Source organism: Balaenoptera borealis, assembly GCF_965194805.1.
Source record: "Balaenoptera borealis genome assembly, chromosome: 2".
NCBI lineage: Eukaryota > Metazoa > Chordata > Mammalia > Artiodactyla > Balaenopteridae > Balaenoptera > Balaenoptera borealis.
In genome coordinates, this window is record NC_138867.1 from 32,797,622 (window position 1) to 32,812,837 (window position 15,216).

Consider the following 15,216-nt stretch of genomic DNA (forward strand, 5'->3'; position numbering starts at 1 on the left):
TGCTTGTCTTTCTCAAAAGAATGCTATTAAACTACCTTTTTGTAGGCGTTCATAACACAATTTAGGCAAGTTCCTGATACTAAAAGCTTGCATAATTTCTCCCATTTCAGGCAATTGTGTATGTCTAGGACCAGGAAAAAGTCATTTGTCACATTGTAAATCAATTGACTTTTTCTAAAGTATTCCAGATGTAGTATTAAAATCTATGCCTTTTGACTGCAGAGCATAACTATGTAAAGTTGGAAAGATGTTGACAAGTTTATTATTTTTTTCATGTTTATTTTGTCATTTACATCTTTTGTCCCTTTCCCCTACCTTTTTTGGTAGGATCCTTTATGGAAATAGATAATAAGAAAGAATATAAATAGAGGCACATTATAAAGTTTATCGAGTTATAGGAGAAAGCAGCCATTAAAATTACTTTAAATTGAAATTTAATACTATGTAACTTAATTACTAAGAACTTTAAACAATATAAATAGGTATTTAGATATCAAATCTGGGTGGAATAATATGAGAATTCTAATGTTGTTTAGATATATTTTAAGTCATCAAATTGGTTACATAAACTATTCATGGCAAATTTCACCAGTGGATTTCACTATTTCCTCTTTTTACAGTAGAAAAACGTAAAATATCTAAATACACAAAATATCACTTATACTATGTAATTTCATTTTTTGTTCACCCAGAAGGTGCATTCTTTGGTAGGTATCTCAGTCTAGGCTCTTGAGCAGAATATCTCTCCATAATAGTGTTGGTTGGTCTTTTCTATAGCTTCTCTTTGTGGAGGGAGGGGATATCTATATAGGACTACAAGTCTGGTTCTCCCTTTTCATAACAGTGCAGCCTTAACATCTATTTAGTCTCTGAAGCATATGAGTATCTTTGCATATATTAGTAAAGAGCAGGGGTCAGCAAACTTTTTCTGTCAAGGACAGATAGTAGATATTTTAGGAATTGGGGTCCATGTGGTCTCTTTCTCAACTACTCAATTCTGCCATAGACGACATGTAAATGAATGGGCTTATCTGTGTTCAGTAAATCTTTAAAAAACAAACACTGGGCCAAAGTTTGCCAACCCCTGCTATAGAGTGTCCTTTCTTTATATTAGTCAAAAAATTCAGTTTAGCATTGTCTATGGTTTTATATCAGTTGTCAGTCTCACAATGTCCTTGGGTTTCAATATGATAGGAAAAAAAACCCCTTTTTCCTAAGAGGAACATTTAATATTTACCTTTAGTTTCTTACTTTTGGGATGATTTAAGATGTCAAAAACCTACTGTTGTGTTTTTGGAAATTTATCTTACTGCTAAGGTTTTGACAAACAAATGATTCCATTAATTGAAAATTGTAAAAATTTCAGTAGTTTTGTTGATTCTGTTTTTTCTGCAATACTAACTTTAAAGTCCAAAGATAAAGAACGTGCAGTATTGGTATTGAGAATAAATTTTATTGATATAACAAAACCCAGCATTACTTTTGTCATTAGTGATTAAAATTACAGAACTACTGTTGAGATTATAATTACAGATCTTCTTGACTTATGATGGGGTTATGTCCAGATAAACCCATCATAAATTGCAAATATTTTAAGTTGAAAATGCATTTAATACACCTAACCTACTGAACATCAAAGCTTAGCCTAGTCTAGCTTAAACGTGCTTGGAACACTTATATTAGCCTACATCTGGGCAAAACCATAGAACACAAAGCCTATTTTATAATAAAGTATTGGCTATCTCATGTAACTTACTAAATACTATACTAAAGTGAAAAACAGAATGGTTGTATAGGTACAGAATGGTTGTAGGTGTACTGATTGTTTACCCTGATGATTGCGTGGCTGACTGGGAGCTGTGGCTTGCTGCCACTGCCCAGCATCATGAGTTTGGTACTGCTTATCGCCAGTCCTGGAAAAGGTCAAAATTCAAAATCCAGCGTATGGTCTCTACTGAATGCGTATTGCTTTCACATCATTGTAGAGTTGAAAAATCGTTAAGTCTAAATTTTAAGTGGGGACCATCTGTATCAAATATAAAGATAGAGATGATCATCAAGAAAAATAAAATAATACAACTTTATTACAGTATTTTGTTGATCAAAGAATGGAAGTTTACTTATCCCTGTTTCAGAAGGCCTCGAATGAATAATCCATGGCAGATGAATAAGCCTGTCAGAAGCTTAACTGAGACTATATTAACATCAGATATGTTTTATGTAGATTTTCTATCTCTATTATAGGAGTCTTTAAGCTATTTCTGCTTAAGCATTGAATCATGTTACTATGAAATAATTTCACTGTGGCTAAATAAAATTTGAAGTCCTTTTTAAAAAAATAGCCATTTTAAGAACATCTTTAGGGACTTCTCTGGTGGCGCAGTGGTTAGGAATCCGCCTGCCAATGCAGGGACATGGGTTCGAGCCCTGGTCTGGGAAGATCCCACATGCCACGGAGAAACTAAGCCTGTGCGCCACAACTACTGAGCCTGTGCTCTAAAGCCCGCAAGCCACAACTACGGGAGCCCGCAAGCCACAACTACGGAAGCCCGCGTGCCTAGAGCCCGTGCTCCACAACAAGAGAAGCCACTGCAATGAGAAGCCCGTGCACTGCAACGAAGAGTAGCCCCCGCTCGCCGCAACTAGAGAAAGCCCACACGCAGCAACAAAGACCCAACGCAGCCCAAAATAAATAAATTAAAAAAAAAAGACCATCTTTATTCACTACAAGTTGTAGTCCAAGATATTTTCTACTATATTAGTGTGCATCCAATAAGCTATTTCTTGAATTTAGCACCAGGACAAAAAAATTCCTCTCTTCCCTAAGTGCTTTTTCTTCTTAGACACTTGGAACACCATTGCTATTTTTGCCGTGGCTCCTCGAAAGTTTTTCACTCAATTTATTGTTCTGTGATTGTCTCATTCCACAACTCCAGTTTAGGGAACAGTGATTTTGTGCTGGGAACGAGCCTCATGTTATGGGAAATGTTGGAACCATCTGGCTATAACTGAGTGTTTAGTTAGTTATCTTAAATGTATTGCAACTTTTGCTTCCACTATTCAAAACATTAGTAAATTAGTGCCTCTAACATTTTTCATATTAAGGAAACACATGGAAACATCTAGAAATCAAGTAACTTTTACAAGGCCATTGAAATCAATGACTGAATTGGTAATGTATGCAAACAAAACATTGGTGACTGACCTTTTGCCTATGAATTGTTTTTAAGAAAATATTTTAAGTTCATCTATGGGCGAGGCAGAGTTCTATTCTATATTCTAAGAAGTAAGGACAGTTAAGATAGGTTCCTAGGACTTCCCTGTTGGCGCAGTGGTTGAGAATCCGCCTGCAAATGCAGGGGAGACGGGTTTGATCTCTGGTCCAGGAAGATCCCACGTGCTGCGGAGCAGCTAAGCTCGTGTGCCACAACTACTGGTCCGGGAAGATCCCACGTGCTGCGGAGCAACTAAGCTCGTGTGCCACAACTACTGAGCCTGTGCTCTAGAGCCCATGAGCCACAGCTACTGAAGCATGTGTGCCCTAGAGCCCATGCACTGCAACTGCTTAGCCCGCGTGCTGCAACTACTGAAGCCCGTGCGCCTAGAGCCCATGCTCCGCAACAAGAGAAGCCACTGCAGTGAGAAGCCCGTGCACCAGAACGAAGAGTAGCCCCCGCTCGCCGCAACTAGAGAAAGCCCGCATGCAGCAACGAAGACACAACACAGCCAAAAATAAAAATAAATAATGTTTTGAAAAAAGAAAAAAGACAGGTCCCTATTCATAAGGACATAACAGGCTAGGAATTCTTTATAGCTATGATTAGATAACTTCTTTCACTCCCATTTAGGTGTTTAAGTTTACATTAGCTAGTGAAACTGTGTAGTTTTCTGTTAGAAAGAAAAGAAAGAGGATAAAGACAGTGATTTTGTTCTAAGGAGCTCATTTTTTCTTTTTAAAGACCTTCAGTTCTAACCAGAGATCAGCAAATAAATACTATCAGATTTTAGTTTTCCCAGAGATATAAAGGAAGTGGTAACTTCTTTTGCTGATCACCACAAGTACTATGCGTTGGCACTATATGAAGCAGTCTTTATTGGTCCTGAGAAGGGACATGGTGTCCTTTTCCGTTGGGGGAAGAAACCCATAATTAAAGGTAATTCTCTATTGAAGTTTTGTAAAACACATTTTTAATAAAAAATAGGAAAATTCACAGTCGTTAAGGACTTTTAAAGACCCTTTTGCCAGTGGCTTTCAAAATGCTTAAGGTATCTTAAAAATAATTCTCTCTCATATATTAGGAAAAAAGTAACAGTAAATTATACAGGCAGAGAAAAATGTTAAATTTTCCTCAGTGAAGCATCTTAAAGTTTAATTTTTGCATATTCTAATTGCCTTGAAGTTATGCATTTTTTCTTGTGATTTTGATATATCTCCTTTTGAATAAATCTGATTACTTCTCCATTTATTTGAATTTTGACCTCATATTTTATATGTAAATAAACTTTTTAGATTTGATATTTTTTCTCATTCTCATGCTTTAAAAAATGTTATATCACATTTCATCGTACAAACATTTTCCCATCTGTTTGATAATGTTTTAATGTATTTAAGATATATCTCTTAGGCAATCAGTTTTCTTCACATACACATAAGAGATTGTTGTGCTATTTTCTTTTTTCTAGATTTAATAAAAATTACCTTAAGAGTTTAAATGAGAAATTATTATGAAGTATTTAAGACTTTCAAAATGGTGATAAAGTACAATACCCACTAGACAAGAAGTAAACTTTTGCTATTAGGAGTGAACACTTCTGAGAACTATCTTCATTTGCATCCCCTTCCCTTCTTGTCAGAAGTAGCCAACCTTCTAAATTTGAATTTTTTCCATGTATCTCTTTATAATTTTATTGTGTATCTCTGTTTCCCTAAGACTTAAATAATATTGTTTTGCATATTTTAAAATCTTTCTCCCTAGTGTCTAGTGTGGCACTTAGCATGTTGTACACTTATCATGTACTGTTTCTGTAGTGTGTTCTTTTATAGGATTGTGGACACTGTAAGGTTAGGGATGTTTTTCCCCTTAATTAGACAAAAAATTTTTGTTACGAAGTTTGTCATACATATAAAACTTTAGATATCCTTCATTTAAAGTAAAGAGAACAATGAAACAAACACCCAGCATGTGAGACAGTGTGTAGAACTTTATCAGTGCTTTGAAATCCACTCCCTACTCCTTTGCTCCACAAGGGAAACCTTCCCTGTATTTATCTTTCCTTCCTGTTTTTAATAATTTTATTATATATGAGTGTATTCCTAAATACATGTTGTTTTGTATGATTTCTTATTTTATATGGATGTCATTAATGCTGTAATGAATGTATTTTTTCAGTTTGCTTTTTTTATTCAGCAAGAGGTTTTTCACATTCATGTTGACAAGTGAATCTATAGTTCATTTCATTTTCAGTGCATTTTAGTTTTCTAAGTGCACTTAGAAATATACTACAGTTTATCCATTGTCTAGTCAATTTAGGTTGCTGTTTTTCTATACTATTATAAAATATGCTTTTAGAGGTCTCCTTATAGCTATCCTCTGTTTTACTGTACAAAAGTTTCTTTAGAGTATATACCTAGTAGTGGACTTGCTAGGTCTTTGAGTAAGTACACGTTTAGATTTGGCTTAGTTGTTTTCTAAAGAGTTTGTACCCACTTACTTTCCCACCAGCAGAGTGTAAGAGTTCCCGTTGCTCCACATCCTCATCAACACTTGTTATTGTTAGACATTTTTATTTTTGCCAATCTGATTGTTGTGAGGTGGTATCCTTATAGTGTTCATTTGCATTTTGATGATTACCAGTGTGGTTGTACATCATCATTTCAAAAGTTTACTGGTCATATATTTTTTCTTCTGAAGATATAGTAAGAACTATGTCTTCTGCAAGATTTTCTGTCGGGTTCCTTGTGTTCTCCCCTTAATTGGTGGTTTACTATTACTATTTTTTTGTTTTTCAGTGGTATTTTTTTAAAAATAAGTTTCAAATGTTAATATATTCTTTTTTTTTTTTTTAATTAATTAATTAATTTATTTTTGGCTGTGTTGGGTCTTCGTTTCTGTGCGAGGGCTTTCTCTAGTCGCGGCAAGTGGGGGCCACTCTTCATCGCGGTGCGCGGGCCTCTCACCATCGCGGCCTCTCTTGTTGCGGAGCACAAGCTCCAGATGCACAGGCTCAGTAGTTGTGGCTCACGGGCCTAGTTGCTCCGCGGCATGTGGGATCTTCCCAGACCAGGGCTTGAACCCGTGTCCCCTGCGTTGGCAGGCAGATTCTCAACCACTGCCCCACCAGGGAAGCCCAATATATTCTTATTTTAACCTTTTCTTTTGTGATGTGTGCTTTTGTGTTTTGTTTAAGAAATGAGTCCTTACTCTGAGGTCATAAAGATAACTTTCTATATTTTTATCTAAAGTTTTTAAGTTTTGTTTTCCATATTTAGGTCTTAAATCAACATAGGATTAACTTTTTGTGGGTAATGTAAAGATGTTATTCATTTTTATTTTTTGCTCCATATGAATAATCAATTTCCCCAGCCCCTTTATTTTTAATTAAAAAAAAATTCAGTAGAATTTTTTTTAGAGCAGTTTTAGGTTCACAACAAAATTGAGCCGAAGGTACAGAGAGTTTTCCATATATCACCTGGCCCAGTACATGCATAGCCTCCTCCATTATCAACAGCCCCCACCAGAGTGGTATATTTGTTACAGTTGGTGAACCTACACTGACACATCTTCATCACTCAGAATCCAGAGTTTACACGAGGGTTCACTCTTTGATGTTGTACATTCTGTCAGTTTGCACAAATTTGTAATGACGTGTATCCACCACTGTGGTATCAATCAGAGTAGTTTCACTGCCTTCACCATCCTCTGTGTTCCACCTCTTCATCCCTCCCTCCCCACAAACCCTTAGCAACCACTGATCTTTTAAATTTTTATCGAAGTAAGGTATACACATTACAAAATCAAACATTATAAAGTCTCATTTCTCCCTGCTCATGATTCTTGCTTCCCAGAGGAAACGATTAAAATTTTTTTTTAGCATTTTTTTCTTCCATTTACCTCTGTATTTCTAAAGGTTTTCTTTTACTATGGTGTCTTGATTTTTTGAATTGGGGCAAAAATTTTTTTAACATAAGAATTTCCATTTTAAACAATTTATACAATTTAGAGGCATTAGTAATGTTTATAATGTTGTACAGCCATCATCACTATCTATTTCCAAAAATTTTATCACTCTAAACAGAAACTTTAGCCATTAAGCAGTAATTCCCCATCTTTCATTGATGAACACTTGGGTTTCCATCTTTTGGGTATTGTGAGTGCAGTGAACATTGGCATACAAGTATCTGAGGCTTTGATTTTAATTCTTTTGGGTATACGCCTACGAGTGAAATTTCTGGGTCGTATGGTAATTTTATGTTTAACTTTTTGAAAAACTGCCAAGCTGTTTTCCACCGTGGCTGTGCCATTTTACATTCCCACCAGCAATGTGTGAGGGTTCCAATTTCTCCACGTTCTTGCCATCACTTGTTACTTTCCCTTTTGTTTTGTTTTTATTATAGTCATCCTGGTAGGTGGGAAGTGGTATCTCCTTGTAGTTTTTTTTTTTTTTTTCAATATATTTATTTATTTTTGGCTGTGTCAGGTCTTGGTTGCCGCTTGTGGGACCTTTCGTTGCAGCATGCGGGCTTCTCTCTAGTTGTGGCGTGCAGGCTCCAGGGCACATGGGCTCTGTAGTTGGGGCACGCGGGCTCTCTAGGTGTGGTGCGTGGGCTTAGTTGTCCCGCCGCATGTGGGATCCTAGTTCTCCGACCAGGGATTGAACCCACGTCCCCTGCATTGGAAGACAGATTCTTAACCACTGGACCACCAAGAAAGTCCCTCCTTGTAGTTTTTATTTTCATTTCCCTAATGTCTAATGATGTTGAGCATTTTTTGATATGCTTATTGATCTTTTGTATATCTTCTTTTGAGAAATGCATATTCAAGTCCTTTGCCCATTTAAAAATTGTGTTGTTTGTATTTCTGTTGTTAAGTTGTAGGAATTCTTTATACATTCTGATTATTAACTCATCAGATGTGTGATTTGCAAATATTTTATTCATTCTTTAGATTGTTTTTTTACTTTCTTAATAATATTCTTTGATGTATGAAAGCTTTTAATTTTGGTGAAGGCCAACTTACCTATTTTTTCTTTTTGTTGATCATGTTTTTCATGTCATATCTAAGAAGCCATTGCCAAATTATAGGTCATGAAGATTTCTCCTGCTTTCTTCTAAAAAACATAGCTTTGGCTCTTACATTTTTGGTTATTTATCCATTTTGAGTTCATTATGTATATGATGTGAGGTAGGGGTCCAATTTTTTTGTTTTTGTTTTTGTTTTGGTTTGATTTTTGACCCATCTTGGTGATTCTTCTTTTTTTTTTTTTTAATAAATTTATTTATTTATTTTTGGCTGCATTGGGTCTTTGTTGCTGCGCGCGGGCTTTCTCTAGTTGTGGCGAGTGGGGACTACTCTTCGTTGCAGTGCATGGGCTTCTTAATTGCGGTGGCTTCTCTTGTTGTGGAGCACGGGCTGTAGGCGGGTGGGCTTCAGTAGTTGTGGCACGTGGGCTTCAGTAGTTGTGGCTTGTGGGCTCTAGAGCGCAGGCTCAGTAGTTGTGGCGCACGGGCTTAGTTGCTCCACGGCTTGTGGGATCTTCCCGGACCAGGGCTCGAACCTGTGTCCCCTGCGTTGGCAGGCAGATTCTTAACCACTACGCCACAGGGAAGTCCCATCTTGGTGATTCTAATGTGTAACGTAAGGTGTGATTCCAGAGTAGTTTTCTATTTTATTTTATGAATGTTCAGCATTCATTATATGGTGATCATTTTCTTCACTGTTTTTTTTAAAATGCACACTTATTATATATGTTATTTATTATGATAATTTGAATTCAGTTCTGGAATTGGTCTTCTGCTCTCTTGGCTGTATTTCATTTGGTCCTATATATTTTAAATATGTTTCATGTTAGTTTTTCTCCTTTGTAGCATGTTGAGAGTCTGTTTCACAATGCATACAGATAATTTAAAAAATGTCTACAACGCTGTTAAAATTTGGTTTAGAGAAAGACAGTAATCTAAAACTACCCTTCTTATTGGCTTAAAGAAATATTATATGGGTGTAAGTTATCATTCGGAAATCAAGTACTGAGAAGAAATACGTCATTTATCCTATGAAAAATAGCTGTAGGATAGTAGAGAAATACTGATATAGTCCAGATTTATAAGGTAGGACTCATTTAGACATTTGCACTTCCTTTTAAGAAAGTAGTACCAGAAACAATGAATTTTGCCTATGAATTTAATGAAATTGTACAACCATACATCTTATTTAATGCTTAGCTAAAATCTCACTTAAAAAGTCAGCTGGAAAAAAAAGTCAGCTGAGGAAAACGTTAGGATTGACTCAGCTGTTTTCTCATCGAGTACATATAGTTTCTCAGGCTCTGGTTCATATTTGGGTACCACATTGAATCAAGGCATATTTTTTTTTAATTAATTAATTTATTTATTTTTGGCTGTGTTGGGTCTTCATTTCTGTGCGAGGGCTTTCTCCAGTTGCGGCGAGCGGGGGCCACTCTTCATCGCGGTGCGCAGGCCTCTCCCGTTGCGGAGCACAGGCTCCAGACGCGCAGGCTCAGTAGTTGTGGCTCATGGGCTTAGTTGCTCCGCGGCATGTGGGATCTTCCCAGACCAGGGCTCAAACCCGTGTCCCCTGCATTGGCCGGCGGATTCTTAAACACTGCGCCACCAGGGAAGCCCAAGGCATATTTTAAACATGGAATGTATTCTGTTTTCAGTCAGGGACATTTTTGGACATAATTTCATGGACTTTGTTTTTCAGGATATTGAAAATATGTTAAAAATGGTTCATTTTTTTTGGCTTGTGCACATTAGCAGCAAAAAGCTAGAAGCAGAATTAGAAGCTGATACATTCTATCAAGTTTCATGTGGGTATTAGGCCTGCATAATCAGCCATGAAATCTATATGGTTCTGTTTAGTTCCCAGTTCAATAATTATTTTTGAACTAGTTAACTGGGTTAAAGCATGGGTGCTAAGGATTAACATTTCAGTTTAGAGCTCTCTGTGGCCTTAATTTTGCATTAAGGAAGTCTGTGACTTGTAACCAGTACAGTCAGAAATTTGTGATCTGATCACAAGAGAGAAAATTTGGGAGCATGAATACTTTAATACAAATTTATTCAGTCATTCAAGTATTTATTGAACATCTGCTGTGGGTTAGGCACTGCTTTAGAAATTGGTGATACAGCATTTAGCAAGTCAGATGAGATCTCAGCTCATATTGCTGTGGGGACATTTGAGGGGATGGATAACAGATTACAAACAACTAAATAACTAATCAAACAATATAATTTAGCAATGTACATAATAAAGATCATCAAAGTAAGGTAATTAAGGTAATGGTGACTGATGGGGGTGTGTTTGAAAGTTTAGAAAGGACTGTGTGTCTGAAGGCCTCTTTGAGGAGATGACATTTGAGGAGACCTGAATGATGAGAAAGAGACCGTGTAACAAGTGTTTTAGCAGAGGGAACTGCAAGTGCAAAGACCCTCAGGCTGAACCAAGCTTCAGGTGTTCAGTTATGAAGAAGGCCTGTGGGGCTGGAGCACCTTGAGCTTAACTGTTGAAAAAAAGAGAAATTCTCTTTATGGAGGTTTGCTAGCTCCTATCTTTGTATAAGGATAACATGTATGTGAGTATGTATTCCTTTTAATATTGAACCTAGATGAAAATAAAAAGAAAAATCCCATTTTTTTTTCTTCAGTAGTTATCGACTGCCTATGTCAGGCATCATTTAGGTGCTAGAGCCACAGCAATGAACATAACAGACAAATTTTTGCTTTCATTGAGCTTATATTCTAGAGATACTTCATTAGAAGGCAGTGACACTTTGAATCCTAGAAAATATTTGATAGATTAATTGATATAATTAGGAATGCAATTCTCAACCTTTTGGGATGGGGTGGGAGGTAGAGGGATGGTGGATGGTGGTGGCTTCGGAAGGTATAGAGGTGTTTGATAAAGACTTTAATGAGAGTGTGTAATAGTCCTCAGGTGTGTTGGGTAGAAAAACAGTTGAGAATCAATATGATACTCCCTAGGGTAAGGTATCTTTACAATCCAGGAAAGCTATCAACACGTTTAACATTTTAGCAACTCAGCAAACTTGGATTAGCACTGAGAAATAATTTGTATTTCAGAAAATATATTGAAACATTTTGAGAGTAATATTAACTTTCTTACATGACTGACTTTATTTGCTCCTATGGCAGACAGTGATCGTATTCACATATAGTGAATAGAAGCATTGGTTATCTCAGTAGTTTTCTTTCTTATGGTGTAGTATCTAGTAGTTTTTCTTACACATTCCAGTTGTTCTGCTGGCTCTTTATGAATGAGGATTATCTAATGGGCCTCTAACATGTAATTGCTCTGAGCTTTTGTCTCTGACTTTATATTTAGGTAAGATAGATAAAAGAAGTTTTTTACTTTCTTTAGGTGAAATAATATTTGAGTCACACATTCAATGTTTGAATTACAAATTTAAAAACATTTAAAAAACTCAGTTGTTAAAAGGAGAGTCAGGGTTTCCTGAGGAATCAGTATTATCTCCAGAGTACGTTCTTTGTTTCAGCAAAGGCAATGAGTTTCTGTTTCTGTATTTTCAGGGATACAAGCAGCAGTGAAAGTGAAACGAGTTCTGAATCTTCTGATGATGAGTTAATTGGCCCCCCTTTACCCCTTAAAATGGCAGAAGAACCAGTTAATCATATGGAGGAAGATATCCTCGGTCCTTTACCTCCACCTCTTGGTGAAGATGTGGAAGATGATGATGATGATGATGATGATGATTCAGAAGAGGAGGAAGTAAGTATTTCAGTAGTAATTTAAGAATTCAGTGGAGTAGTGTCTTTTAGAGTAGTGTAGAGATCAGTTCCCTGCTAGACAGTTATTCATGAATGAGATCAAATTAAAAAAAAAATCTGAGTTTACTACTGACAGCCCCTTGTTGAAAGAACTCTAAAGAATGTATTTCAGGAATAAGGAAGTAGAACTCAAAAATAATAAATGGACAGTAGGAAGCAATGTGTTAAAAAGTTAATAAGCATTTTATTAAGTTTATGTAGCATTGAGTGTCATGTTGATGATGAATAAATCTGGGAAGATTTAAAAATAAAGTGGATCTAATATTTTGAACAATAATGTGGAAGATAGGAGAGTGGAATCAGTTCAGTCATTTTGAAGTCATATTATTTGGATGGAGGCTAGAGATGTTAGTTAATTTTAGATTAGCTTAAGTCAAGTTGCAAGTTACAATTTTAAGAGTAAATGCCCAAAAAATAGAAATTGTGTAACCTCCAAAATAGTAGAAGGAAAAACATATGAAGAAAACCGTTGATGTACTTTGTATTTTTGATACCTAGAATGGATCATTTTTTAATACCACCTTTCTCTATGTGACAGATTATTTTCAGTCATAATTATGAGTTGAAACAAATAATAATGGTCAGAAGAGAAGCTGACAGCCTTTGCAGATCTGTCAGTGACTTCATCAAAATGGGCATTCTTTGCTTATTTGTGTTTACTACACAGTATACCAAAGTTGTCATTCTATGTCTATTCATAGTTTATTAAAGAAAGCTTTTCATGCACACATGTGTATGTAAAATTAGGAAAAGAGGAACATAAGGATAAATCAGGCAGTTTCATTAAAAATTTTGTTTTACAATAAACTCCTGAAACTGCAGTGTTGACCATATCATTTTTCTTTTGATGTCAGTCCTAGTGGCTTTTAAACATCTCTGTTCTTAAAACACTTTCACTAAAATCTCTTCTTCCAGAAAATCCATCATTTTCTAATATATTTGGTAAAAACTTCTAAAGTTTCTTCTGAAAAATCAGAGAAAATGGCTAAATAATGGCAGATGTTGTCATTAAATGATCCATTGCTTTAGAATGTTTTTGATGAAAACAACTGAGGTGTTTAAACATTCCCATTTTGAATTCTTCTGCCGACCTAGTCTACCATCTTTTGTCTTTTTCTCCTGGCATTGAAATTATAGCAGAATGGAAGACTCTTTGTTTCTTTGACTTTACAATCATTGTTTATTTTGAACTTACTGTTTAAATGCACAACATGAAGTACACCAGGGATTGGAGATATGAAACCACCCTTGAAGTAAGCTTGAATGATTCTGAACCATTAAAAATATTACCTGAACATGTGTGTAGCTGAGTATATTTGTGCATGTATGTGGTGCAGATAGTATAACTGGGAGTGCGCCAAACTAACTTCGTGTAGAATGCAATGGTTATTAAAAGATAAGTAATAAAAATATGCTAATTTGAAGCTTACGTATGTGTTATCAAAACTCAGCACTAATCATAGCAAAAAAAAAAAAAAAAATTTCTAAACTGACAATTTTAGAATTGCCAGCACCTGCTGATAATAAAAAGTAGTCTCATCTTTAGTTGATTTTATTTTTGTTTTTAAATTCTCTAAAGAAAATGTACCCCCGTATTGGTCTGCAATACTACCACTGAAATGCTCTTGATATGCCATTGAAGAAAGCGCAATCATTCCAAAAAAAGACAGTAAAGGGGAAAAAAGAAGTAAATGAAAATCTTGGTAAATAGAGATTGCAAAATAAGATGGTAAGCATGAATACAAATACAGTTGACCCTTGAACAATGCAGGAATTAGGGGCACCGACTCTCGGAGCAGTCAAAAATCCGAGTATAATTTACAGTCAGCCCTCCATTTACACGGTTCCTCCACATCTGAGGCTCCACATCCTCAGATTCAACCAACTGTGGATCATGTAGTACTGTAGTATTTACTATTAAAAAAAAAATCTGCTTATAAGTGGACCTCTGCAGTTCAAAGTCATGTTGCTCAAAGGTCAGCTGTATATCATTATTCACAATAGATGTAAATGGACTAAACTTGCTACTTAAAAGACAAAAATTCTCAGATTGGATTAAAAAATTCAGGCATATTCTACTTATGAATGATACATCTAAAATGTAATGACATAGAAAGGTTGAAAGAAAAAGGAATAAAAGAGACTACAGCAGGAAAATGCTAACTGAAAGATAACCGATTAGTATTATAAAATTAATGTAAAGATAAAATGAGTGTCATTAGCTAATGGTAAAAGAAACAATTTATTCTCCAGGGAAATTTGATAGTCCTTAACCTGTGTGCATTTTAACACAATATAATCAAAGCAAAAATTGACAGAATTATAAGGAGAAATGGACAAACCTATAGTGATAATGGCAAATTGTTCAGAAACAATTCAGGAATTGTTAAGATGGCAATTAGAGTATAGATTTTAGCAATACAAATGCACAAGTTTTATCTATTGAACATATATAGAACCTTCATCCAACATTTTCTTTTCAAGCATACATGGGTAATCAGAAACAACAGCAACCACACGTCTAGGCCACAATGTGTGATGGACAAGGAAAAGATGTGTTTAATTATTTTGGGTAGTTCATAGAGTAGGTAATATTTAGGTTGAACTATCATATGTGAGAATGACTTATGTTTGTTTGTTATGAATGTTTGTGTGCCCCCCAAATTCATATGTTGAAGTCCTAACCTTCAGTGTGACTGTATTTGGAGATGAGCCTCTTTGGAAATAATCAAGGTTAAGTTAGGTCATAAGGGTGGGTCCTGATCCAAATAGGATTAGCCTCCTTATAAGAAGAGAGATGCCAGAGAGCTAGGTCTGCACATAACAGCAAGAAGCTGGCTGTTTATAAGCCAGGAAGAAAGTCTGCAACAGAAACCAAATTTGCTGGCACTTGGTCATGGACTTCTAGCCTCCAAAACTGTGAGAAAATAAATTTTTAATCTTTAAGCCACCCAATCTGTGGTATTTTGTCTGAGCTGATGAATGCAGGTTTGCAATGCTGGCAAGGTACCGGGGAAGAGAGAATAGAAGTAAGAAGGGTGTTGTGAGGAGAAAAAAAGTTGCTATAGTGAGGAACTAAATGTGTGCAAGTACATGATAGTGTGGTGAAATGTCATGTGATTAGTGCATGGCTGTTTTTTCTTACTAGGGGGAAGTGGAAAGATGAGGCT

At 35.8% G+C, this 15,216-nt stretch overlaps 1 protein-coding gene and 1 long non-coding RNA gene across 3 annotated transcripts in view; both read left to right on the top strand.

Annotated features, from left to right (window-relative positions):
- Window positions 1–15,216, top strand: part of WDR70 (WD repeat domain 70) — a 304,073-nt gene that overhangs the window by 8,540 nt on the left and 280,317 nt on the right. For both annotated transcript variants that reach the window (XM_082382288.1, XM_082382289.1), the window contains exon 5: window positions 11,789–11,987. In XM_082382288.1, coding sequence (XP_082238414.1) covers window positions 11,789–11,987 — 199 coding nt within the window. The remainder of the gene's footprint in view (window positions 1–11,788; window positions 11,988–15,216) is intronic.
- Window positions 9–10,619, top strand: LOC309624484. The gene is made up of 2 exons (XR_014241967.1): window positions 9–6,039; window positions 6,348–10,619. It is a non-coding gene; the product is annotated as an uncharacterized lncRNA (long non-coding RNA).